Source organism: Jaculus jaculus, chromosome 2 (assembly GCF_020740685.1).
Source record: "Jaculus jaculus isolate mJacJac1 chromosome 2, mJacJac1.mat.Y.cur, whole genome shotgun sequence".
Lineage (NCBI taxonomy): Eukaryota > Metazoa > Chordata > Mammalia > Rodentia > Dipodidae > Jaculus > Jaculus jaculus.
Genome location: NC_059103.1, coordinates 151,419,583 through 151,447,393, shown reverse-complemented (window position 1 = coordinate 151,447,393; position 27,811 = coordinate 151,419,583). Strand labels below are relative to the sequence as shown.

At 44.6% G+C, this 27,811-nt stretch overlaps 1 protein-coding gene across 2 annotated transcripts in view; it reads left to right on the top strand.

Moving 5' to 3' along the window:
* Znf704 (zinc finger protein 704) overlaps positions 1-27,811 on the top strand; it is a 236,754-nt gene that overhangs the window by 150,197 nt on the left and 58,746 nt on the right. For both annotated transcript variants that reach the window (XM_045142915.1, XR_006635730.1), the window contains exon 3: positions 24,643-24,746. In XM_045142915.1, coding sequence (XP_044998850.1) covers positions 24,643-24,746 — 104 coding nt within the window. The remainder of the gene's footprint in view (positions 1-24,642; positions 24,747-27,811) is intronic.

Below are 27,811 nucleotides of genomic sequence, written 5' to 3'. Positions count from 1 at the left end.
AGCGCCTTCTACAGACCTGAGGTTAATGAACACTGTAATCCTAATCCCTCTCTGAATAGACTCTTGAGTTCTTGCTTTTTGATTTTAAGAATAGCTATGCAATCCTAAGGACATAGAATAGAGACACAAAACGTGGCTATTTTGCTTGAAATTGCTAAGTTACAAATAAAGCAGTTTGATGATGCAAAAACTGTCAATGGAAGTATTTTGGACATGACTTACATAGGTGCCCAAACATTCCTCCTGTGCCTCTGGGACCTGACATCATAGCTTTCTGGACACAGTGAGTATCCTTAGGTTTTAGGGATGGTGGTGTCTTCTGGAATGCTTGGCTCACAGCAAATGTGTTTGGGTGGTCCAAGAGTAAAGGGACCAATGACTAAGATCCTTAAAATAGCTTTTTAATTTTATTTATTTATTTATTTGAGAGAAAGAGAGAGAGAGAGAGAAAATGGGTACTCCAGAGTCTCCAGCCTGCACAGATGAACTCCAAAGGCATGTGCCACCTTGTGCATCTGGTTTTACATGGGTCCTTAGGCTTTATAGGCAAATGCCTTAACTGCTAAACCATCTCTTCAGCCCTTAAATTTATTCTTTTTTTTTTTTTTTTTTTTTTTTTTTAGGTAGGGTTTCACTCAAGTTCAGGCTGTCCTGGAATTCACTATGTAGTCTCGGTGGCCTCAAACTCATGGTGATTCTCCTACTTCTGCCTCCCAAGTGCTGGGATTAAAAGCATGTGCCACCATGCCCTGCTCAAATTTATTCTTTTTAAAAATATTTAATTAATTTATTTGCGAGAGAGAGAGGAAAATCGGGAGAGAATAAGCATGCCAGGGCCTCTAGCCACTACACACTAACTCCAGACACAAACGCTGCCTTGTGCATCTGGCATTACATGGGTACTGGGGAATCGAATCTGAGTCCTTGGGTTTTGCAGGCACGTGCCTTAACTGCTGAGCCATCTCTCCAGCCCAAGACTAAGATTCTTACATAAGGGATTTATTTCTTTGCATGTGATCTGATACCCACAGACCCTACCATGGGGACGGTGTACTTTTGAGAGCAGGCCAGGCAGAAAGAGACTGAGCCCATTGAGTGGTGGAAAGAAGCCAAAAGGTTTTTGTCCCATCATTGTAGTCAAACTCCCACCATGCCAAGCTGTCACATGACTTGGTTTAACAGGCCTGACCCTAGTGTCTCTAATGAACATGAAAGCAAGTGGACGCTGTCTAGAGAGCCCCTGCAAAGAAGCACTAAGTCAGATTCCATAGTTTAAATCTGCCAGTTATCAAAGGCTCCTGGGGAATTCCCTGGCCTTACTCCAGACACTTGGACTTAATGAAGCTAAGGCACAGTTTTCCTGGGACAGTCTAACATGCAGGAAAGTTTGGCAGATAGAGGGCTAGACACATCTTACAAAGCAGACACTGGATAGTGGAGCCTTTCCCCTGGGCTCCCTCTCTTCCATTGCCCTACATCCCCAAAATAGAGATAGGAATTGACAGTCCTGAGGGTGTAGGACGGTATACTCCACTGCACGTAGTAAGCCATTATCATGAATGGGTTGTCGCCAGGGATGCTGCCCCAAAGCACTGCGCTGTCTGGAACCTGCTCCCAGGGTTGCAGAGCGCTTCTCTTGGAGGTTGCCATCTATCCCATTAGAAAGAGAATAAAATACTCACTTTTAAAAGCCTCCACCTCAAGTACTCTGGTTAGAAACAAAGGGCAGGGCAATTTAATCCACATCTTATGTAGCGTTAATGAATTAATTGTGATCCTAGACATCCGTGCTGGGTTTCGGCGTGTGAGGACAAGGGAGTCGGTTATTCTTTTGCAACATTACCTCATTCTCTGTCCATCTTGTGGCATTGCTACCTGAATGCAGAGCATACTTATTTGGCCTGGATCTTAATGAGTAATTTAATTTGATGGTTCAGAGTTGATTTTTTGCAGCCAGGAAACGTGATCTGCATCCATCATTCTCTTTCATGTTAGCAGTCACCATTGTTTCCATGGGATCAGCTCAATTGATGAATATTAAATCTGACTTCTGTTTGTGTGCATAGTGGCATATTGTCAGAAAAGAAAGGCCAGTGGTAATAGAGAGATTTTGTGTTAAGCAAATATTTATGTCCAAATATCCTAGTCCAGGCCTTACCATCTCTTCCCACGACCTCCCCATATCACTTAAATTGGGACCAGTATGTTATCCATAATTACACTTAAAAGATAACAAATCCATCCAAAGGAAACTAGTGGCCATTAAGAGAAATTTAATTTGGAGCTATCATTTTTTGGAAGAAAACTGCTGATATGAATGTCCCAAGGCCACAGGGAAGCTGGCCAGCAGAGGTCATTAGTGTGGTCATGAATCTCGTGGAATTATCATTTGCCTAGAGGTAGCCAGAGCTTCCTGGCAGTTGTTAACACTGCCTTAGAGCTTTGGGGTAGTCAGTGGCTTATTGACCAAGAAGGAGTTACAGGAAAACTTGAATCACAACAATAAAAACCCCAGAAAGTTTGGTACTCCAGTGGACCTTTGAGAAAAGTCATCTGGGCAGAAGAACCTATCGAAGGACTGTACGTCTTGCATAGTGCAGAGTTTGCATTGATTTATCCATCCATGTAGCAAATACCTGTTGCATGCTGCATGTCAGACATTATTTTTGGCTCGGTGGTTACAGCTGTATTTCATCCATACAGATCCATTTTCACCTCAGATGACACGGGTTTAGGAAAAGGATTTTCCTCCTGCACATTTCATTTTCATTACCCTCAGTAGGACTTCCTCTTAAGCAGTGGCTTGGAGAGCCGACCAGCTTCTAGATGACAGTGAAGATAAAATTACTGCTAAAGTGATCATATTTAAAGGGATTCCTCAGGGTGGCAGAGATTGTCTCAGTCAGAAAAGGGCTTGAGGATCAAGCTTGAGGATCAGATCCCCATCAACCACATCAAAACCAGGCATGGCTTTGCAAGCCTATACTCCCAGGCATGGGGAGGCAGAGACAAGGGACCTTTAAGGTGCAATAGCTAGCTAGTCTAGCCAAATCAGTGACCTCTGGGTTCACTGAGAGACCGCGGTCTTAAGAAAATAAGGAAAACGCCAGACAGTGACCTCTGGCTGCCACATGCTTGCATATATGTGTGCATGCACACCCACACCCATATGAACACACATATACATCTATGCACACCACACACAAAAAAAGTAAGAATTCCAATAGGTGATGTCTGAGCAGTTCAAAGTCATCTTGTACATTAGTTGGTTTCAGTGTTGTCTCTCATCTTCATGCCTGCACCATGAGGGCAGGTGCCTTTTCTTAGTAACCAGTATTTAACTCAATCACTTGATACCAAGTTTGTTAAATATGTTCTGACCAGTATGAACAGCTGACAATGAAGAGGATACAGTCATAGACAGAACATTGGACTATATAACCCCTAGTTCTCAACTTAGTTAAAAAACCAGCTGAACAAAGAAGATGGCATTTAAGAGCAATAAAAATGAGGTCAAGAAAGCCAGGTGTAGTGGTGCACACCTTTAATCCCAGCACTTGGGAGGCAGAGGTAGGAGGATTGCCATGAGTTCGAGGCCACCCTGAGACTCCATAGTGAATTCCAGGTCAGCCTGAGCTAGAGTGAAACCCTACTTTGAAAAAACAAGGGGGGGTCAAAATAAATGGTCTATGAGTTGTGTCCCAATTATCATTTGCACAATGACAGAATGGCTGTTTAACTATAACATGCATGAAGCTCTTGGGTGACTTTATATGAGTCAGCAATGTGGAGGCAAATGTCTCACACTATTACTAGAAGTTGGTCCCCAATCACAGTTTATTTCAAGGGTTCCAGGACAGTTCAAGAACTGTCCTTTAACAAGTGGTACTGAGACCATTGGAAATGTACATGCAAAAAAAATGAAGTTAGTTCCCTACCTTGGCTATACGCAAAAATGAACTCAGAATATATCAAAGATCTAAATGTAAGTGATAAAACTACCAAACTTTTAAAGCAAAACATAGGAGTAAATTTTTGTCATCTTGGCTTTGCCAATAGTTTCTTAAATTTTAAACCAAACACATAAGTCACAATAGAAAATAGCCAGACGTGGTGGCATACACCTTTAATCCCAGCACTTGGGAGGCCAGGGTAGGAGGATCTGCTGTGAGTTCAAGGCCAGCTTGAGACTACATAGTGAATTTCAGCTCAGCCTGGGCTACAGCAAGATCCTACCTGGGAAAAAAAAATTTTAAGATAAAAAGAATAGATAAATTTCCCAGGCATGGTTGCGCGTGCCTTTAATCCCAACACTCAGGAGGCAGAGGTAGGAGAATTGCCATGAATTCAAGGCCACCCTGAGACTCCATAGTGAATTCCAGTTCAGCTTGGGCTAGAGTAAGACCCTACCTTGAAAAACCAAAAAAAAAAAAAAGATAAATTTGACTTTATCAAAATTTTTAAATTTAATATACCAGTGGATACTGTGAAGACAGTCCACAGAATGGGAGAAAATATTTGCAAACCATATAGTTTGTCTACATATGATATATTTATAAACTCTCACAACTAAATAATTAAACAGCAAGGTAATTGAGAAATGGGCAAAGAACTTTGTGTAAACATTTTTCAAAGAACATGGTCAGGTAGAACGTAAGCCTATGCAAAGACGGACACTCAGCGTCATTGGTCATCGTCAAGGCAGCGCAAGTCCTAGCAGGAGGCGGTGCTGACCACAGCGGTGGTCCTAGAACTGTCAAGTGGTGCAGCTGCTAACACACATGTGCATTTCCTCAGACAGCAAAACAGAAGGATCATATGACCCCCACACAAAAATCTATACGTATTCTTAATACCAAACCATCGAACCCAAATAACTGCCAGCTGATGAATGAATAAAGAAAATGCAGCGTATCCATAGTAGAAATGAAGTACTGGTGTAGGTTACAACAGGATGAGCCTTGGAAGCACTGTTCACTGAAAGAAACTGGTTACAGAATACCTCACTGGAATGAGCTCATTCACACGAAATGTCAAGAAAAGGCAAACCTGAGAGGCAGGATGTACACTCAGGTCTATGGTCATACCACCCTGAAGGCATCCGATCCCGTCTGTTCTTGGAAGCTAAGCAGGGTCAGATCTGGTTAGTATTTGGATGGGAGAAAATACACTCAAGGTTGACAGAGGCTGTGGGATAGGTCACTACCTATAAAGTTTCCTATGACATGAGGAAAATGTTCTGGAAGAGGTTATACTTGCAATTCTGTCAGTACTCCAAAAACCTCTGCATTGTACAATTTAAAACAGCATGAATTATATATATATAAATTATATCTCAGTAAACCTATTATTTAAAAAAAAAATGACCCTCTCCCCCAGAACAAAGTGCCCCTTCATAGAGCACTGGTCCTGTCATGCCAGCAGTACTGAGTTCAGTCCTGTGCAGAAAACAGAAGCAAACTAGAGCTTAGTTCACCCATGGAAAGACAGCTCAGATAATCAGACCCTTAAACTGTTTCAGGAAAAACACTGGAGACATGCAGAGTGATTAGTCTGTCTCAGAAAGAAGGCTTATTGGGACCATTCTTGTATCTCAGATACAAATGACATTTTTGTGTAAGAGGGGTCTGAATTGTTCTCTGCCATCCCAGAACACAGCTATTGGAAGCAGGTGGTGTTTCCTCACCTCAGGGAACTCTGCAAACACTGAAGAAAGGGGCCCTCTGGGAATGGTGAGAATAGGGGCTTCATGAGGCCCGTGAGACCAAGTAGAAGGTACCCCTGGCTTCAGGTGACAAGTTGGCCTTGATGACCCTGAGTTAGTTTTCCTATCGGTGGATTCTCTTGTCTCATCCCAGGACCCCTTTCAGAGCTCTAACTAGTCGCTCAGTTCTCGTATACCTGGCAGTTCAGGATTACTTCCTTCCCCCTTCATTCCTTTCAGCTTTTGCACACTAAAATAAACATTACTTCTCTCAAGTAATAGGTACTTTCAGAATGCCTTCTGAAATCCATGTGTATAGGTAAGAAACCAGAGGCATTCGCAGATCCAGAAATGGTCATGTAGCTTCTTCAGGTCATGTGGTCAGTGAACTCTTCTAAAGAGAAGCCGGTGCACACTTGCTCCCTGCAGGCAAGGCATCTCTGACAAACTAAAGGCCTGTCCCACCACGCTTTACCATAGTGAGCAAAGGAGTCTACTAAACTTCCTTACAGGTCATGGGAGAAGGGATTATTTGCAGATGCGTGAAGGCACCATAGCAGCCTGAGCATTGAAGTCTCATCCCCGCATGAAAGATGCTTTCCCTCTGTCTGCTTAGATGCAGTTCCCTGTCCCTTGATCTGCCACCCTCTGAGCTCTATCTTCCTGGTCATGCATCATTTCATATAGTTGGTGCAAGGAGTGTCTGAGGTCTCAGATGAGGGTCTGACAACCTTCTTGTATGAAGGAATACCAGCATGCCCAATCTCCAGAGTCTCCCATGAGTGGACCCAGCTGGTTCTGATAAAAATGGCAACAGTTGTTTCTCTTGGAGGGCAGCATCATATACAAAGTGGTCTTGCACAACATCTTGTGGACGCTTGGTTGTTCACATGTCTATCCAGAGACACGCTCATTCACTCACATCTTTTTATTTCCATCTGTAATCTGGTTCTGTATTCATGGCTCTGTATTCTCCAAGTCCACTGTCAAAAGAAAAACCACCATATGATGAATTCTTTTTGAAAGCATTTTTAAAGATTGGAGAGCTCACCTCCTCCAAGCTTCTGGCCATGATCCGAATTAATTCGGGCACTGTCTGTGCTCCTCCCCGCTAATTACTGTGGCTGAGCACCAGTGGGGAAGATGGGGTGCTGGGAGCCGTTACCTTCACTGTTTCCCTCTATCCGTGTGTGTGTGTGTGTGTGTGTGTGTGTGTGTGTGTGTGTGTGTGTGTGTTGATCTCCTCAGTCAGTCAGCACATGAATCAGGCTTATTTGCATGGGCAGGAGTCATATAGTCCACTTTTTTCCCCCTGTGGCCTCACTCTTAATTTCACCAGAAAAAAAAAAATTAGAACTCTGAGCCTCAATAGTTAATAGTTTTCATAGTCCTCTGGAAACATCCCTTATAAAAGTCTGCATTTAACCCAAGACTTTTTAAAAACAGATTATGTATTTTGAGCTCCTCTGGTACTCCTCCCTTAAGTTTTTTTTTTTCCTTTATTCAGTGAGCATTTAAACCTTCTAGAGAGTATAGATCAATTTCTATGTATGTATACATTTTTCTTCGCTGATTCAGAATTTACACCTGACCTGCCATTTCTAAAGGGACTCTCTGGGGCTGGAGTGTTGGCTTAGCGGTTAAGCGCTTGCCTGTGAAGCCTAAGGACCCCGGTTCGAGGCTCAATTCCCGAGGACCCACGTTAGCCAGATGCACAAGGGGGCGCACGCATCTGGGGTTCCTTTGCAGTGGCTGGAGGCCCTGGCGCACCCATTCTCTCTCTCTCTCTTTCTATCTCTGTCTGTTGCTGTCAAATAAATAAATAAAAATAAACAAAAATATTTAAAGGGACTCTCTGTTTTTACTATATGTGACTAAACCTTCATTAGACCATAGATCTGAGACAGGTGCCATCTGCCACTATTCACTTCTGCTACTGCTGCCACTGTCAGAACCTTCCAGACTGTCATCAGCATCTGGCCTCACTGAGGCTTAGCTGGAGTCTGTGACATCTGTCACTGTCAGGCAAGAACATGAACAACTCTTAAAGCCATTTGAATTGAGACCTCAGGTGCACACTCGCAGCCACTGCTAGGTGGCATCAAGGAGTAATGTCTGTCTGAGATTCTGGGTGCACAGTTTACCCCAAGCTCACCCTGGGAAGCCTGCTCCTTCCTGCCACCCAGGTGGCCCAGCTTGGGCAGAAGCTTCGCTGACTGTAGCTTCTGTACTGCAGCCTCCAAGGGGGATTCTGCTAAAGGAGCACCCACCCAGCTTCTTCCTTGGTCCCCTAGTGAAAGCACTAGTATCGTTTCTGCTTGGGCTCCTGGAACAAAATGCTACCAGACTGTGTGGCTTAAACAACACACATTCATTCCTCCCAGTTGTGAGGGCCAGAAGCCCAAGATCAAAATGCCAGCAGACTTGGTTGTGAGTGGGCTCATTCTTCCTGGCTTGCAGATGGAAGAAGTTTGGGTTCTCTTCCTCTGCTGACAAGGACACCACTTCCATTATAAGGGCTCCACCCTCATCACCTCCTCTCGACCAAGGCAACTTTCAGACACCTCATCTCCACATAGCATCAACTTGGCAGCCAGGCTCTGACTTGTGAATGTCGAGGAGAGGCAAATACGAGCCTGTCACAAACACTGACCTTGCTATCCAGGTTTCTGAATGGAAGCCAAGCTGTACCACTCACTGTACTTCCCTACCACTCAGCTTCTTCCTCTCTAAAAATGAGGACAATAATCTTGTTGTCCTTAAGGATTCATGAAAATTGGTAGAGTTCAAGATGAATGGGTGTCCAAGGCTGAAACAGTGACAACATATACAGACTGGCATATAAATGTTAACTCAAGACTTCCCTAAAGAGAGAGAGATTACCCCTTGGGTCTGAGCAGACTAATAGTTGCAACTCTAGTCACCTTTGGGAGTAGTCCACAAAGGCTTGTGGAGATAGAAGCCATCCCAGGTCCCTGTCATCTTACTTGTCTGCACCATGACACTGTGGGGAACAGAGGCCTGGTCAGGAGTCACATAGGCAGAAAGCTGGTCCTCAAGGTTGCATCTCAGGGACGTGGGTACATTATCCTGCCTTGGGGTTTTTGAGCTTCCATTGATTGGAAATTGTTGAGGTCCCTGTGATAAAATTTTATGATCTTAAGTAAAATGGCATAGCCCCTGTGGAAGGCATGAAAGTGCCCAGCCCAGGCCTCCTACAGTCGCAGCTGCCCATTCTGGACAGGGTGGGACTCATCTACCTGACGGCCTTTGCCCAACAGTCCATCAACTTGAGCTAAGATTTTTCTAGAACTTCTCCAAAGTAAACCCCTCCCCCAGCCCAGCCTTTCTTTCCTGCCTCTTCTAGAGGGCTTCAGGCTGCCCTTGACTCCCCTGCCCTCACCCTACCTTCTCAAGCATTATCTGTCTCTCACAGGACTGAATCCATCTTGATGTCTGCTGGGAGACAAACTAATGTCTGCATTCCTCCTCTGAACTCTTAGACATTTTTCTACAACAAAGGCTCAGTTCGGCCTGTGTAGATAAACCTACATAGAAAAAGCACAGCAAGTGAGAAAAAAAAATAGATCGCACTGAAAACAGATATGTTCTTCATATTTTTGTGATCATTTTAAGTGGATTATTTTCCCACTGAATTTCAAAAAAAATCCAGATTCTGTAATCTCTATGCTTATTAATTCATCATAAGCTCACAGGCTTACTGGAAATATGAGGAAAGCCTTTGTAGGGATTTTTTTTTAAAGGCAAAAAGGCAGGTAAGCACTGAGCTGTGGGCGAATAGAAGCCTATTTGTACTTTAACTATTTGCGACCTTGTAATAGCAGAGATTCAATAGATACCCAGAGTGCGCAATGCCAATATGGTCTAATCAACATGCCATTACAGTAAGTGCTCCTATAAACTGCTACTACATTAGTGTGACAACCTAAATGGGTGAGAAGTTGTCAGCAAATGTGGAAATTATTGTTTATACCTGATAGCTGCACAGCCCTTCATAGTGACGCTTTTTAGCATGAAATATTGATTCCAACATCCTAGGTTTATAAGCCGCATGTATTGTTTTCAAGAGAAATGTGAGATAGTCACAGTGATGCTTTGATGTCCCTGGACTGTGGCCTTGACTTGACTTCAGCCTAAGCCCTATTTAGCATTACTAACCTGCATAATCCACCTCTTATTACAGGAAACTGGATATGGCATGGCCCTGGGGCCACCAGCCGTGTTACTGATCTGCTGTTGCACCCAGATGTAACCTTTGCATTAGGTTTCTGATAGTATCAGATTGTTCAGCCTTTACTTTGGGGAAGCTTTGCTCCTCAGGTACAGAGTATACAGAGCTAAATGTTGGCAGTTCTACCATTGATGGGTTTGATTTTGTAGTGCTTTGTTGATACCTATATAACAAACTGAAAGAATGATAGAATTATCATTTTCTAGGGATGAGGTATCTGCATTTCCTGTCCAAATTCATTGTCCATCAAAGAATAGCTGGATGAATTCATGGAAGCATAGTTAAAATATAACTGAGCAAACATAAAGAACAGATTCAGTAGTGAGTGTGTGTGAGATTCCTGTGGAAGGCAAAACAGAGGTGCTAACCTGAATGGTAACGTTCTGAGCCCCTGATCTGGAACGTTGAGAAGGGCAGGGCAGGAACACTGTGAAGCTGTGCTTTGCTCTGGCAGGTACTGTTGAGTTATGGCCTGCTTGAATTTTACTACTAGAAAATGATCTTCAAGGGCTGGAGAGATGGCTCAGCAGTTCAGACACCAGTAAAGCCAAAGGACCCAGATTCGATTCCCCAGTACCCACATAAAGCCAAATGCACAAGGTGGCATATGTGTCTGGAGTTTGTTTGCAGTGACTGGAGGCCCTGGTGTGCCCATTCTCTATCTGCCTTTTCTCTCTGTCACTTTCAAATAAATAAGATATATTTTTGAAAAAAGTAAAAAGGACCTTTAATAAGAACCAACAATAAAATTACTTATAATTCACACATTAGAAAGAAACCACTATCTGGCTCATTGTTCTGAAGCAATAACTATTTGTTTACTTTTAGCATGTAGAACTAAAGATAAACATTTGAATGAGCACAAATGGCAGGTTGAACCTTGTGAAATTGCCATTTCTGTAGACAAAGAGATCGCTGAGTATTGGCAGTTTCATATGGTACAACCTAAGAGGATAAATTACTAGTAGGGAGTAGACTTTGAACATAGGAGCTGAGCTGAAATTTAATCCTTCAAAATATGTTAAACATGTTACATAGAATACTATTTCAAGAAACCACATAGAGAATCTTTTGGAAAGCACACACTCTATAATGAGTGATAGGCCTATAATTTAAGATAGGAGGCCAGGGCCAGGCGTGGTGGTGCACGCCGTTAGTCTCAGCACTCGGGAGGCAGAGGTAGGAGGACGCTGTGAGCTCAAGGCCACTCTGAGACTACATAGTGAATTCCAGGCCAGCCTGAGCTACAGTGACACCCTACCTTGAAACCAAAAACAAACAAACAACAAAAATAAAAAATAGGAGACCAAGTCTGGAGAGATGGCTCAGCAGTTAAGGCACTTGCCTGCAAAAGCCTAATGACCCAGGTTCAGTTCCCCAATACCCACATAAAGCCATATGCACAAAGTGTCCCATGTGTTTTGGAATTCATTTGCAGTGGCACAGAGTCCTGGTGTATGCACTTTTCTCTCTCCCCTTCCCCCTCTTTCTCTATCTCATAAGTAAATAAATGAAATATTTATGTTTAAAAAAAAAAGACAGGAGACCATGAGAAGGGAACAAGAAGTGATGGGCAGTGCAGGTGATGGCAGAAGGGAACATGTAGTATGAGCGGAGACAGGAGGCTGAGTTTGGGTTGGAGGGCATGAGGGGCAGGGCTGAAAGGGAAACGAATGCATCTCCAGGTTAAACCAGGGAGACATGGTCATGCAGGCAGCAGCAGCGTGCAGGGTGAAATCTCTGTTGAGGTGCAGCTAGAATAGGTCTGACCCATTGGCCAGGCTTTGTACGAAGGTCTTAGAGTCTGTTCCCTTGTTGAACGGGCAGTAAAGTCAACACACAGCGGCAGTTTTAGAGTACGCATGAAGTGCCTGGCACTGTCTGCATTCAGTAGTCGCTATGACTAGAAAAGATGCAGCCATTTTTGAAAGATTATATTGTCTCTTGTCTTAAACCCAATCTGAGGCTTAAGCAAGTTAAGAGGTGTTGATTTGACACACTTCACCTACCAGTATGTCCCCAGTTTGTAATATGCATCAAATAGGGAGGCACCAACCCTGCCATGGGGAATCCAGAAAAGGCTAGCATGTGTGGGCTGGTCCGAAGATGATCTAAAATTAAAAATCACAATAATAGCCAGGTGTGGTGATGCACACTTTTAATCCCAGCGTTTGGGAGGCAGAGTAGGAGGATCACCATGAATTCAAGGTCAGCCTGGGCTAGAGCGAGACCCTACCTTAAAAACAAGCAATACCCCCTGCCAAAAAATTACAATAATAGCCAGGCATGGTGGTGCATACCTTTAATCCCACCACTGGAGAGACAGAGGTAAGAGGGTCACTGTGTGTTTGAGGCCATCCTGAGAATCTGAGGGAGAGGGTAACAATCAGGTAAGCCTGGGCTAGAGCAAGGCCCTACCTCAAAAAAAAACAAAAAATGTAATAGCAACAACTCTCCACGTCGCCCCACCCCACCCAGGACATATAAGGGAATGAACCTGATTGACTGGAGCCTGCAGTTCTCTGCCCAGCTCATGTGGTTACCCTAAAGGACAAGGCCTCAACTGTGAAGTGTGTTCCATTGCCTCCTCAATGCCTGGGCAGCTGGGCCTGCAAAGCCACTTTATTGGAGGGGGCAGGAGCCCTGCTCTTACTCCTGGTAGTTTGGTTGGGAAGGTTATGATTCTTATTGAACACATGAAAAGGGAATGGCCGCCAGTCTCAGTCCCAGACAAACTCGGTCTCTTGGCCATCACAGTTACTGTTGCATGCAGAAGAAACAGCAGAAACAAGAAGTATCATTAATCTTAGTTTTTGTCATTTTAATCTTGGGAGCAGGTCAACTTAGTGTTCTTCCATTAGCAAACTGGAAAACACTGGATTTGTTTTCTCCCAACTGACTGTGTAAAATAACTGTTATCACCACAAACCGTGCCTGGCAGCTCTTTACATTAGCGGGACCTAAGTGGATTTGAAGCCGCCAGGCACTAATGTAATCAACCCGCCAGTACAACGTGAGTGACCTGGCTTGAACATGAGCATGAGAGTGAGAGATGCACTTTCGATGACAGTTTCCTCCTTGCAGTTAAATGTGACATTTATCAGGCAGACTATTAACCTGCAGAGTGGACTCTGCTGCCCCTCTACAATGACAAGCCCTGATGCCAGGAAAGGATGAGGGACAGACTGGCAGATAGCCCGGACAGGCAGCGGCCTACCAGAGACGGCCCAAGAACTTCCTGGAGAGTGTGGCCACCTCACATTGACTTTGCAGGTCACAGACGCACTTGCAGTGGACAAGCTAGTGATGACTTTCCATCCCAGAAAGCTGGAAGAAAAAGGCTGGCTGGCTGCTCTTGGCAGAAGACAGGACTCAGGACAGGAATGCCCACTCCCTTTCCTGCCTCCTTCATGTGCAAAACACACACAGAATATAGTAGAAATATAGAAAAACTCACACGTGGACTAGAGAGATGGCTTAGCAGTTAAGGCACTTGCCTACGAAGCCTATAGACTCCCCCATTACTCACATAGGCCAGATGTACAAGGTGGCATATGTGTCTGGAGTTTGTTCAGTGTCTGGAGGCCTTGACATGCCACAATCTCTCTCTTTCCTCTCTCTCTCTCTCTCATAAATAAAAACTTTAAAAAAAGAAAGAAAGAAAAACACACATAACCACAGGATCCAGATGAATAGTTAGGCCCACAAAACATTCACCACAGACTCACACATACTCATACACAAGTACATAACAGGACCCAGACACACATAGATATATATGGCCCAGATACAAACTGCAAAACGCATGACACTGACCCCCATAGACACAGAGACTCCCACACGTGCAGACACACACACACATACTAAGACCTACATCGGCACAGATCCACATAGAGACAGATCCGCACATGCACACAAGCTCACGAACATTTTTACACATAGGACACAGACACAGATATGACATAGATACGTACTGCAGAACACACATGACATCACAGACAGAGACATGCGTAGGAGGCCACAAAGCAGAACACTATCAAAAGAAACTCAAGTGTTTGTCACTGTCCCTCTAGCCTTCTCATCACATGGTGCCTAGATGGCCGCCCCTACGGCCTCGTGTGTACACAGAGGGCTTTGTGTTCGGAGAGAACTGGCCTTGTGACTCCCAGAGAATATGTTGACTGCAATCAAAAGTGCCCAACCTATAAAGCAAAGAAGCCTCTGGATGTTCGAGATGCTTCCCCAAACTGTGCTTGGTTAGCCTGCTCACATCAAGAAGTCCAGATAATCGCACAGAATGGTTTTCAGGGGTTTTGAAACTTATTATTTAATAATGTTCCTGCTGACTTTCCAAAGTTCACTGATGGGTCCACGAGGCTTTGTGAGTAGAGAAGGATTATCACAGACACTGGAATCAAATCCGTTTTGCCTAGATGGGGCAGCAGTTTGCTGGGGCCGGTACAGAAGTTATCATAGGAGTAATCGCTTTAAAAGGTGACTGTCTCAGGGTTTGTTTCCATAGGAGGAACGAAGGAGCCACCAGGTCCAGCAAGACGAGAGAGCAGTAGCAGATGACCACTGCCGAAACTTTCTAAATATATTCTGGTCTGCCACACCACAGGGAATGTCACCCGCGCCCCTTAATGCTATTTTGTCCCCAAAACCTTCTTGAAGAATTTATCCCAACCATGGCCTAAGTGAGGCTAGAGACACAAGACTGAGCATGAGGGATGCGAGCTAAAAGCAGAGCAAGGGTCCTAGCAGGGACTGCCTGGCTTGGGGAAGGAAGCTTCCAGCCACAAGACTGAGCTGAAGTAGAAACCGGTCAGGCAAGAAGCTAGTTGCAAGCAGAGGGCGGAGCTGAAGCTGAAGCCTGGGGAAGAGGGCATGGCCTCCAGACACTGTGAGAGCGGCATGTAGAGAGCTTGGGAAAGAGGACAAAATTAGGAGAACCTTGTCACAGGGCCTGAGTGCCACCACACAGGAATCTGAGCCTCACTCTGGAGGCGGGAGGGACTCACAAGAAGGCATTTCTCCGTCACCATTGCTGTTATCAAGCCATTGCCCCACCACTTTGGAAGGTGTTGGCTTTTAGTATTGTGTGTCAAACCCAGGGCTCTCTCTCTCCACTGGTAGAATAGTGTGCCACATGCCCAGGCCTGCTCCCTCATTCTTGGATATGCTTTTTGAGACTCCTTCCACCTCTCCTCTTTCTTGACTCACTGGCACACTGGTACTTTCTCCTTTGTTGAAGGCCACACTGTTTCTGTCCTCAGTCCCACCCCGCCCAGATGACTCCAGTGCTTGTTTGACGCCCAGCCCATCTGTGCTGAGGGCCCTTCACCACTGCTTCTCCACCCTCAAGTCCTGGGCTGTACCTTAGACCCACCATCTTCCAGTGGCTTAGAAATTTGCCATGATTTCTAAGAGTCAATATTTTCTTTAAATCTTCTAAAACTCTCAGTCTGTGAGAGATTAGGAATTTCTTGCAATTGTTCTTTCACCCCAGGTGGTTTCAGAAGTCCCTGCTGATGCTGCCTTATGTATTAAAATATATTCCTTTTCTCTATCATATTTGAACAAGGCTAGACAGCCTCTCTATGCTTCCTTAAAATCCTACAAGAAACAACAGCTAAAATTAAATCAAAGGAGCTAACATTTACCACTTTTCCTACAAAATTCCTTTAGAAAGAAAAGGAAGCATCCATGCTTAACCACATTAAATAGCTACTGAATCTAGTTTCCTAAATTCTTAGTAAAAGCTTTTCTAGAATTCCGAGATTGGGGATGGTGGTTCCTGTAGCTTTTCCAGAAAAAAAAAAAAAAAAAAAATGTGTTCAGGGGCTGGGGAAATGGCTTAGTGGTTAATGCATTTGCCTCCCTGTGAAGTCTAAGGACCCAGTTCGATTCCCCAGGATCCACATAAGCCAGATGCACAAGGAGGCACATGTGTCTGAAGTTGGTTTGCAGTGGTTAGAGGCCCTGGCACACCCATTCTCTTTTTCTCTATCTTCCTCTTCCTCTCTCTCTCTCCTTCCCTCCCTTCCTCCTTTTGTCAAATGAATAAATAAAATATAGAAAAAAAAATTTTAAGTGTTCATTTTCAGGTTCTTTTCCTTGTTTTAATATGATCATGTATGTGTGTGGTATATATGTGTGTGGGCACATTTGTATGTCTGTGGAGGCCAGAGGTTGACCTCTGGTGTCTTCCTCAATTGCCTCTACCTTACTATTTTTTTTGTTGCTGTTGGTTTTTTATCTTTATTTTTTATTTAGAGTGAGAATTGGCACACCAGGGCCTCAACCACTACAATTGAACTCCAGACAGTGTGCCACCTAGTGGGCATGTGCTACCTTGCACTTGCCTCATCTTTGTGTGTCTGGATTATATGGGATCTGGAGAGACGAACATGGGTCCTTAGGCTTCACAGGCAAGCACCTTAACTGCTAATCCATCTCTCCAGCCCCCACCTTAGTGTTTTTAATTAATTAATCAATTAATTTTTGAGAGGAAAGAGAGAAACTGTGAGAATGTATGCCAAGGCTTCTTATCTGTGCAAACAAACTCCAGATGTATGTACCACCTTGCATCTGGCTTTATGTGGGTACTGGAGAATTGACTCCCAGGCCAACAGGCTTTGCAAGCAAGTACCTTTAGCTACTGAGCCATATCCCTAGACCCTACCAAACTTTTTGAAACAGGGTCTCTCCCTGAACCTGGAGTTCACCAATTACGCTAGACAAACTAGCCAGCCAGTCCCAGGAATGCTCCTGTCTCTGCCACCCCAGCATGGAGATTACCATGCTCACCACCACTTCCTCATGTTGGTATGGTGAGAACTTCACTGCTAAAAGCTGAGACACCTCCCTAGCCCTATGGTCACAAGATTTAAAAAGTTACCAAACTCGGGCTGGAAACATGGCTTAGTGGTTAAGGTGTTTGCCTGCGAAGCGTAAGGATTCAGGTTCAATTCCCCAATACCTACATAAATCAGATACACTTGGTGGTACATGCATCTGGAGTTTGTTTGCAGTATCTGGAGGCCTTGGTGCATCCATCCCCCCTCCCCCCTCTTTCTCTCTCTCACACACACATAAATTAAATAAAATATTTTTTTTAAAAGTGACCAAACTTGACTAGGGATATATAACTCAGCAATAGAGCTCTTCCCTAGCCCTGGGTTTCATCCATAAAACTCCCCTTCCCCCACCACCACAAAAGTGACTGAACTTAGTCAAGATAGCAGATTCAGTAGTTGCTAGGGAACTGGATTAATGCTAATTTATGGAAGGTATTATTCATTTTTATTTTCAGTTTTACAACAGCGCGTTGATTGCAGGTAAATGTCATTTATGGCTGTCTGGGGTCTAGAGCACCTCCCCACTAGCTGGAGGAGCTGCCCCGGGAAGACAGTGTTGGTACACACATTGTCCAAGCAGAGCGCGCTCAGACAGGAATGGCTGAAAAGAAGAAAAGGCTGCTTGCTGCACAAACAATAGCTGAGCGTGTAAGCGCCGCCACAGCTGACTGCTTGGGGTCACACCAGTCGTGCCCACCCGTGCCAGAGACCCTGAGGCCTGGGGGCCAGGTCCACCCTTCACTGCTCACCTCTTCGTGTCAAAGATGATGTCACTGAGCAACCCGCTGTCACAGTCACCAGGCAGTCAATCCCTCTCACAGAAGATCAGTTGTCAAACCCAAGAAACTCATTTTCCACAGGGAGCCCAAAGCAGCTCTTTGAAAAGCAAATCTGATATAGCTCCAAATCTCTCCTCACCCTAGGAGGCACTCCTGTCCTTCCCGGGGGCCTTGAAAACCCTCACACAAGTCGGAATCCCTCCTCAGCGGCCCCGTTCCAGACACACTATGCGCCATGCTCAGTCTTGTGCCTTTCTAAGGCAGCATTGTTCCCCCACTCTTCGTCCACCCAGAATCTCATCTATCTTGAGTCTGGGGCTCACTTCTAAAGTCAACCCTGTTCTCCCCATGTAATCCAGGCTTGTCCTCTAAGTTGATGAAAGAAAAAAGGAAGGGATGGAGGGAGGGAGGGGTTTGGTCAAGGCCTGGCTCTTCACTAGTCTGGAGCTGGGGGAAGGGAGGCAGAGTTCTGTGTTTCATGGAAACTAGTTCTCTGGCCTGATGCCGCCCGCCACCCAGCACGCGCTCTGAGAGTGAGCATGGGAAGCATGAGCGCTTGATGCATGAGCATCAGATCCACCCAGGCCTGCCACTTTGGCTGTTTGTGGCGTCTGGTAAGCTCATGGTGGGCTGAGCTACGTCTTTGCCACAGCACTGACTTGAGGCCCTGTGGACAGGTCCCGCAGCTGAGCCTCTGCAGACTACTTGCTTCCTCTTACAGAGAAACTCAGAACAATTTTGTCCTTTATGAGAAAACGAGACATGGGCTAGAGAGCCGGCTCAGCCGTTAAAGGCTCTTATTTGCAAAGCCTGATGGCTTGGGCTCAGTTTCCTAGTACCCACATAAAGCCAGATGCACAAAGTGGTACATGTGTCTGGAGTTCATATGTAGTGGCAAGAAGTCCTGATGCACCCATTCCCCCTCCTCTTTCTCCTCACAAATAAAAAATAAATTAAACTGGGCATGGTAGCACTCACCTTTAGTTCCAGCACTCAGAAGGCAGAGGTAGGAGGATCACTGTGAGTTCAAGGCCACTCTGAGACTACATAGTGAATTCCAAGTTAGCCTGGGCTACAGTGAAACCCTACCTTGAAAAACCAAATATATATAGACATGTACATATACACACCAAAGTGAGAGGAGTCAACTGCTAATGTGGGTGCTAAGAAGAACCAGTGAAGAAATCTTTTCCCTTTTCTTAGGGGACACGTACTGTGAGTGTGTTCATGCATTTGAAGGTCAGTAACAGCTACTAAACTTGGAGTTGGTGACAGGAACTTTGAGGCTCCATCTGGTGCTCATGCATTTTCTCAGCAATACTCATAGAAGCCGAATTCTAAGCTTCTTTAAATGTGGAAGCACCTGTCACCATTATCTCTGCTGCCTTTCCTGCAGATCTCCAGAGCCCTTGCATTCCAAGCAGAAATCAAGGAAGGGCTGTCCTCAAAGTGAAACCTTTGTACCTTACTGAACTGAATAGCCTACCTTCAGATTCTTCCTTTTCCACTGCGTTTTCCCTTTGGATAGTCTCTGGTATCTCTCTCCCAGGCTTGTGCATTTTCGATGGCTTCTCTTGGGTTACAAGCATACAAGCGACCTCTCGGCCTGACACACCCAGTCCTGTGACCGGATCCAGATCATGTGTCACCCATCTCTTCCTGCTACCTCCTACACACATACACACACACATCCATGCATGCAAGCGCGCGCGCACACACACACACACACACACACACACACACACACACACCTCCTATGCTGTCTCCTGGCAAGCCAAGGACTTGGCTGTTGTTCTTCCTTGATATGATTCTCCTTCATGAAGTCCTGTTCATCTGTGGGAGCCAAGTCAACTTGAGGGACACATGCTATATAGAATGGCAGTGAATATAACTATTGTTTTAACAATAATTCCTAATGATTTTTAAGTTGTATGATGCTAAAGCTGAGTCTGAAGGGCAGATTAATCAAAAAGGCCTAAGACTTTAGTAAACGTATGATTGGTAAGGTTTTCAATAGTATATTCAAGTCCGGTGTAGGAGAGAATATTTAATATCACCTCTATTGTCTCTCTTTTTTCAAGAGTTTTAATTCTACCAGAAGGCCTTTGCAGCATTCCTCCCAAACTGTAACAGAGTCTACTTTGTGTATCATCTCTTCATGTTTAATTATAAGGATTTGAATTTGTGGCACCAATTAATTAGTAATTAGATAGTACTATACCAAAATAAATTAAACAAAGATAAAAACAACAGCAATTCAGCACAAGGCCAGAGCATCTGGTAATGTTTTGTGCAATGTAGTTAAAACATCCGTGAGAGATATGGGTTAACTGGGTTGCTAAGCATGTATTCCTTTGATTTTGTTATTGCTAAAGACCTCTAATACCAGTGGAAAATTTAAAGGTAATCCAGATACAAAAATGCTCCAGGGCTGGAAAAATGGCTTAGCGGCTAAAGTGCTTGCTTGCAAAGCCTACGAACCCATGTTTGACTCTCCAGATCCCATGAAAGCTAGATGCGCACAAAGGTGAGGCAGGTGCAAGGTCGTACATGCCCACTAGGTAGTGCGAACATCTTGAGTTCCATTTCAATGGCTGAGGCCTGGCATGCCAATTCATTCTCTCTCTCTCTTTCCCTCCCTCTCTCTCTCTCAAAAGAAAAGAAAATAAAAGTAAATATATATATTTTAAGCTTCAGTTAGCAGTGGTGGCACGTGCATATGATCTCTGTACTCAGAATGCAGAGACAGGAGATTCATTGCAAGTTTGAGGTCAGCCTTGTCTATATAGTGAGTTCGAGTCCAGCAGTTGCTACATAACGAGACCCTTCCCCCCCCCAAAAAAAAGCTAGAACTGAAGAGATGGTTCAGTGGTTGAGGCACTTGTCTGCAAAGCTTAAGGACCCATGTTCAATTCTCCAGTACCCACATAAGCTAAATGCACACGGTGATGCATGTGTCTAGAGTTTGTTTGCAGTGGCTAGAGACCCTAGTGCACCCATTCTTTCCTTCTCTCTCTCTCTCTCTCTTTCTCTCTCTCTCTCTCTTTCTTTATCTCTCTCAAATAAATAAATAAAATATTTTAAAAATGAAAGCTAAAACACACACTACTTAGACTAATTTTTATTTCTTTTCATTCTTCATTGGAAATCTGCTTTTATGATATGCTCATTAATCACTTTAAAGTGTAGTGGTAGATTTTAGCAATGTAAAAGAAATGGTGCATTCTTTATTAATTCTCATGTTTAAGAACCCACATAAGTGCTGGAGGGGTGGCTTAGCAGTTAAGGCACTTACGTGCAAAGCCAGAGAATCTGGGTTCAGTTCCCCAGGATCCACGTAAGCCAGATGCATAAGGTGGTGCATGCATCTGGAGTTTATTTGCAGTGGCTGAAGGCCCTGGCACACACATTCTCTTTCTTTCTGTGCCCCCCTCCATCAAATTGAATAAATAAATAAATAAAACACACATAAGAGCTGGAGAGATGGCTCGGTGGTTAAAGGCACTTGCTTGCAAAGCCTAACAACCCAGTTTCAGTTCCCTAGTACCCACATAAAGGCAGATGTGGCATATACATCTGGAGTTTATTTGCAGTGGCAACATGCCCATTCTGTTTCCCTCTCCCCCTCCCCCTCCCCCTTTCTCCTCCTCTGTCTGCTTGCAAAGAAGTAATAAATTTAGAAACACATGTTAATCTGCTTTTTGATTATCACTTAGACTTACAAAGCAAAAGGTTCATCTTATATGTGGGAAAAAAATTTAAATCGATTAAAAAAAGATACACAGTGAATTGAGGGAAAGGGGAAAGAAGGTCCCTGAAACCACGATGTAGACGAACAGAAAGGCATGGGTGTTTAGCAAGTCCCTGTAGCAACCATGGGTGAAAGGCAAATTGTTTCCTTACAAAGTCACGTCATTCCCGTGTGCTAAGGGTATGCTGCTCTTACCTTGGTTCTTTTTTAAATATATGTATTTTTGATTGGAGACAGAGAGAGAATGGGTGTGCCAGGGTCTTCAGCCATTGTAAACAAACTGCAAAAGCATGTGCCACCTTATGCATCTGACTTACGTGGGTCCTAGGGAGTTGAACTTGGGTTCCTTGGCTTTGCAGGCAAGTGCCTTAACTGCTAAGCCATCTCTCCAGCCCCTTACCTTGGTTCTTAAACCTTTTGTATGTAAGAATTTGGATTTTAATAAGGATGTGTTTGTCATCATTGTGACCAAACACCTGCCAGAAGCAATGTAAGGGAAGAAGGGTTTGTGTAGGCTTATGGTTGGAAAGGACACGGAAGGTGTGGTGGTGGGAGAAGCATGGGGCTCATCACATTGCATCTGTGGTCAGGAAGCAGAAAGAGATGAATGCAGGACTCAGCTGGCTTTCTTCTTTTTATTCAGTCTGAGACCCCAGCCCACATTCAGGATGGGCCTTCCCTCCTTAGTTCAATTTTTCTGGAAGCACCTTGTAGAGACTTTAAGAGGTGTGTTTCATAAAGGATTCTAAATTCAAGTTGACAGGGAAGATTAACTACCACAAAGAGAATACTGGCAGTTCCAAAGAGAAGACAGCTGCTCCTATAATTCGATCCTCACAGTGATGATAGAAGTGCCCATACCAGGATGACCCTGGAGCTGAAGCAAACCTTTTTTTTTTTTTTTTTTTTTTTTTTTTATGGTTTTTCAAGGTAGGGTCTCACTCTAGGTCAGGCTGGCCTGGAATTCACTATGTAGTCTCAAAGTGGCCTTGAACTCATGGCGATCTGATCCTCCTATGTCTGCCTCCCCGTGTGCTGGGATTAAAGGCATGCACCACCACATCTGACTCCAGACCTTTCTCTTTTAAGCTCCCAAATTGCTCCTTCCCTGTATGACCATGACTATATAGGACAACTGAGCCAGTGTCACACTCAGACATACGTGAAGGTACTCTCCAGTATCCCTGGTGCTATTTCAAGAGGCTCCATTTTTGTAGGCATTGGCATCACTCTCTCTCAAGTATAGGACATTGTAAAGCACGATCGTGAAAAGTCTTCACTGGCATGCCAAATGAGTGAGCAGGGTTTTCTTCCTCCACGTGTGTAACGTTGTCCTGGAAACTTCCACGGAGGGAATGTCATTGTCCCTTCTCTCACCGGCTTTATAAGAGTAATTTTGAATTGCCGATTGCTGTAACAAGTAATTTGCCTCTTGGTAGAACTGTTTGTTGAAAAGAACATAGAGGAACTTTCCCAAGGTCTCCATGTGGGACCCCTGGGTGGAGAGAATAAGCCTTGCTGAACTTCTCAGTATCATAGTGGACATCAGAAAACCAAACTGATATCTTTTGTAACTTAACGATGAAATTGAGTACACACACACACACACACACACACACACACACCCTCAAAATAGGGAAACATTTGATTTTTCTTCAGTGTCAGGATTTCTTTCCCTCGCTTGGTTTGTGAAACAGTGCTGTGAAGTTTCTAGGTGTAGAGTTCATTGCTTTTACAAATGATCTAGCACACCTGTAAAGGAAGGCCCCATTTGTCAAAGTGACAATCCATTTGTGGACATGGCTTATTAATCCTCTGTTGTGCTTCTCTAACTATTTCTTGATTGGAAAATGTTCATCTCTCAGCAGGGGGTACCGTCTCGTCTATTGGATGTCAATTTACTACATGAATCCAAGTCTCTCCATTTTAACTCCTCTAGTCATATTAGCTTAAGCAAGCTGACTCCTGTCCCCGTGATCATTATCTTATGGACCTTTATTCAGGCTCAACTGGCCACAGTGAATAAACCAGAGCAACCTGTTTGTCTTGCTCAGTGATTACCGAAACTCTTGTGGCCTATTCTTCCGCTAGTAGGATGTAGAAAAGAAAACTGACAAAGCTGATGTCTAAAGGCCCCTGATGGCCTTTCTCCAGCAGACCTCTCATCTCAGCAAAGGCTCTATAGAGTGCACACTCAGGCTAACACCCGGCCCTCCTGGGGCACTCCCTTCTGCTGTCTCTGGTGCGTCAGGCAGCAGGCCAGTCCCATCATGTCACCCACCACTGCCCCCACCCGCTCTCTCCCCTCCGCCCTCCTGCCAGTCATCTCCTCGCTGCCTTCCTGTGAGTCTTTCTTCCCTAAAATCAGTACTGCATGGCACAGTCCAGGGGCTGTTTGGCCAATCCTGGGCTTATGTCACTGGGTTTACTGAAAGTCCTTCATTGACGTCCCGTTCTACTCTGTGCATCTGTCTTTATGTGGGTACTGGGGAATCCAACCCAGGCCATCATTGCTTTGCAAGCAAGCACCATTAGCCACGGAGCCATCTTTCCGGCCCCATTCCATTTAGAATAAAAGTAAAACAAGCCAGGTGTGCTAGCACACGCCGTTAATCCCAGTACTTGGGAGGCAGAGGTAGGAAGATCTCCATAAATTCAAGGCCACCCTGAGACTACATAGTTAATTCCAGGTCAACCTGGACCAGAGTGAGACCCGACCTCAAAAAAACAAAACAACAACAACGACAAAGTAAAACACGTTCCAGGGGCACAGGCCTTGTGTGAGCAGCTCTGTACTGTACCTCTTTCCTTCTCTTTCTTGAGCAGTCTTCTAACTTCCATCGGGCTGCCCCTGCAGCTCAGGGTGCACCTCTCCCCCCCAGACTGACTCCTCCCACACACACATTTACATGCCACATCAGAGGTTACCTCCTCAAAGACATTTCCTGACCACCTGAAGTGCAGCCCATCCAGTCGCTGTCATTTCCACTGCTAATCCCTTTATAGCACTGGTCACTGTCACACACTCTTTTGTTCCTTTTTATTTGTCTGCATCAGAGTCTGTCCTGCACATCAGCACACTCAGTAGTGGTTGTGAGATGAACGGTGAGCAAAGGAGCCCTTCCCTTCCTATGTGTGTGGCTTTGATGGGGTCACTTAACCTCTTCAGCTTGCTCACCTGAAAGTCAGCCAACGACATTGTCTGTTCCTGGGGATAGAGAAGTAATCATATGGCACCTCTTTTGCCACTGTGGAGTCAGTGAGCACACGTAACAGCACCCCTTTCTGATTTACAGGAAGTCTTCTGAGGAACTGGACATGGACAAGGTGACCGCGGCCATGGTACTAACGAGCTTGTCAACCAGCCCTTTGGTCAGAAGCCCTCCTGTGCGGCCAAATGGTAAGACTAGAGTATACGCTTCTGGAGGGACCCTTGGTATCAGAAACAGGGCCTCTCTGAGGAATCTCATTACTGCCAAGTGAGCGGTCAGCCTTCAAATGGGGAGGCCTGGGGAAAGGAAGCCGCAGGGCCATCAGCCTCCCCTGAGGCCCTCAGCCCCCCACCCGGGCAGCTCATCCTCACTGAGCTCATCACTCGTTCTCTCTGCCTTGCAAGTGCCTTGCAGTACTTATCTTCCTGTTTTTCCCCAGATAAATGAAGACGGTCTGATCAACTCATTTTCCCCAGCATAATTTTTTTGAGGTAGAGTCACACACTAGCTCAAGCTGACCTGGAACTCTCCCTATAGTTGGTTCCAGGCTGGCCTTGAATGCACATAGATCCTCCTACTTCTGCCTCCCAAGTGCTATAATTAAAGGAGACCACCACCACGCCTGGCCCCCAGCATAATTTCTGTTTGTTGAGGAGGAACTTGGATCGAAGAATTTGCTGAAGAGTCAAAAAGCATTATCCCACATTCTATAATAAAACTGAATTTTTTAATCCATTCATTAATATACATTTATTAGGTGCCACCTAAATGATCTGAATACCATGGAAAGTAGTATACTTACTCCCTGATCATACAGCTTAGCCCTGTTAATAGGTAGTCATTTGTTGAACACTGATTTTTAGGCCAGCTACTTTGCTTGCTTTACATCATTTTAATTCTCCCAACACTCTGAGATTATCACCATTTTACAGATGAACAAGCAGGCACATACAGATTCACGTGGATTTAGCACTTATCTTTCTGCTTCCAGATCTGCCCTCCTAATCAGGATGTAATATTGTTTCATGTTAAGTCTGGAGACCAGGCAGTTAGATGAAGGAGCTTTACCATAATGGGTTTTGTGTCCCTATTTAAGGGTTTGGACTTGATTCTGAAAGTATGAAAGAGTGGTTAAAGTGATGCAAACAGTTAGGGTCAGGATGCACGTATATATACACACATTCATAGTATATCTGTGTATGTTTTCATAGACATGCATACATGTGTGTGATGTGTACATTGGTACATGTAATGAATTCAAATTCATATGTGTGTGTATTCATGTATACGCACACATGAGTGACCTAGGCCCTAACAGTTGCACAGGGCAGATGAAGACCTAATTGAGACAGGTGGAGAAGGTGAACTCGGCATGGCTGGAGGATAAAGAAGACGGGGTGTCGTGGTAACGCTCCTGCTTCAGCAGGGACAGGAGTAGATTCCTTAGGGAACTGGGGCTAGAGGCGGGCTGCTGAGGAGAATCACAGGTCCGGTTGGTGACACAGTTCGTAGATAGGACCTAGGACCACTCCCAGGTCAGCATCTGGTGGAGATTTGGGCAACGCTGGGAAGAGAAGCCTGAGCTACAGTATAGAACTAGAGCAGTTGAGATCCCCAGAGAGGTGCGTGGGACAGAGTGCAGAGGAGGCAACGCGCGTAGTGGGGAGGCTGGCTTGTCTCCCGTACAGGACGGAAGAGGAAGAGCAGCAACGACCGCAGGGGCACGAGCCCCATGGCCAGCAAGTGCCTTCAGCCGTTGGGCCATCTCCCCAGCCCATTATGTTTTTTAAATGCTTTATTGACAACTTCCATAAATACAGAAAACATACCGTTATCATAATTCCCTGCCACCAGCACTGGGGGAGGTCAGGAGCTCCTGTGATGAGGTGGCCACTTGTGATCAATGACCTGACCTTCTGGAGGTCTTTTGCTAAACAGGGACTCACACTTGTCATTCTCTGTTCAGCAGAACCACTGGAGGCGAAGCTGAGGTACCCCAAAACATACTATAGAAATGAGGAATCCTTGGAGAATAAAAGCTATATTTCAAATTAATCACTGTTTTGCCACAGGAATCTTAAATTGAAAATATTCTGTTTCTCTGAATGTAAAGGTTAGAATTAAAATAAACCTTTTTATCATTCCATGCAAACTTCTGTAAACACAGGCACAGAGTAATCCAGTGTTCATTCGTGGCTTAAAAATAACTACTCCACTACTCAAATTGTCTGAAATCTCTCATCTTGGTCTGCAATAGGAAGCATATTTTTAAGTAGGGAAAGCAATTTATAATAATAAAGTCATTAACGTTTTAGGAATATGAGATAGACTTCAGAATTATGTATCTCAGTGAATTTTTGGAAACTATTGTGACCTTCTTTGTGCCTGAGGAGGATCATTCTGTTAGCAGGTAAGTTTGCAAGGAAGTGAGAGCCCAGCTGTGCCTGCCTGTATCCTTGGCAGATACCTGCTTGATGGGGAGACATTGCCTTCTAAGAAATAACAAGTCCATTTCTACTTGTTTATGAAATTCTTGTATCTGTAACTGACCCTCTAGGTGCACATTATTCCTGAAGGGAGTTGCATTCACACACTGTTCATTAAATTCTTTTTTGACATTGACATGAGTGGCGTCACACAGGCTAGAAACAGCTAAGTCACCAAGTCAGATCCGTTCCTGATGTGGAATATGGCTACACATCTGGCACCACGGTCTTTCAGGAGGCTCGCCTACAACCGTGCTGTGCTGCCAGGGGCTGCAGTCAGTCAGCCTCGGTCGGCAAGGAAGCAGATGCTCATGTGGCTTTGGAATGCTGGCAAGGTGCAAGCCTGCCCTTAGATCCTGACAGTGTCGTCACTGTGAAACGCACAACTTTTGTTTCGATTTAAAATGCCATGCCTTTAGCTAAACTTTCGCTTGGTGTCATTGAGGAATATGCTGGAAATCTATACTCAGGTAAGGGTAGTTAAAGAAATTTCTCTGTGAATGCTAGTCTACTATCCATCTTCGCTTCATTATTAATTAAACAGACATTAGTAGTATTTTAATGAGGCATTTTGGGATTTTCCCCTCATAATTAGCATAGAGTTTTAATATATTCACAGTGCACATAAATATGGAAGAGATATTATCCAGAAAGAAAGTAGAATTCATACAAATGCTAATTAAGATTGGGCATCCTGAAAGATAAAGCAGGTCTCCCGTGATTAAAAGGCCCCTTCCCCAAGACATCCTCACAGGCAGAAATCTCTA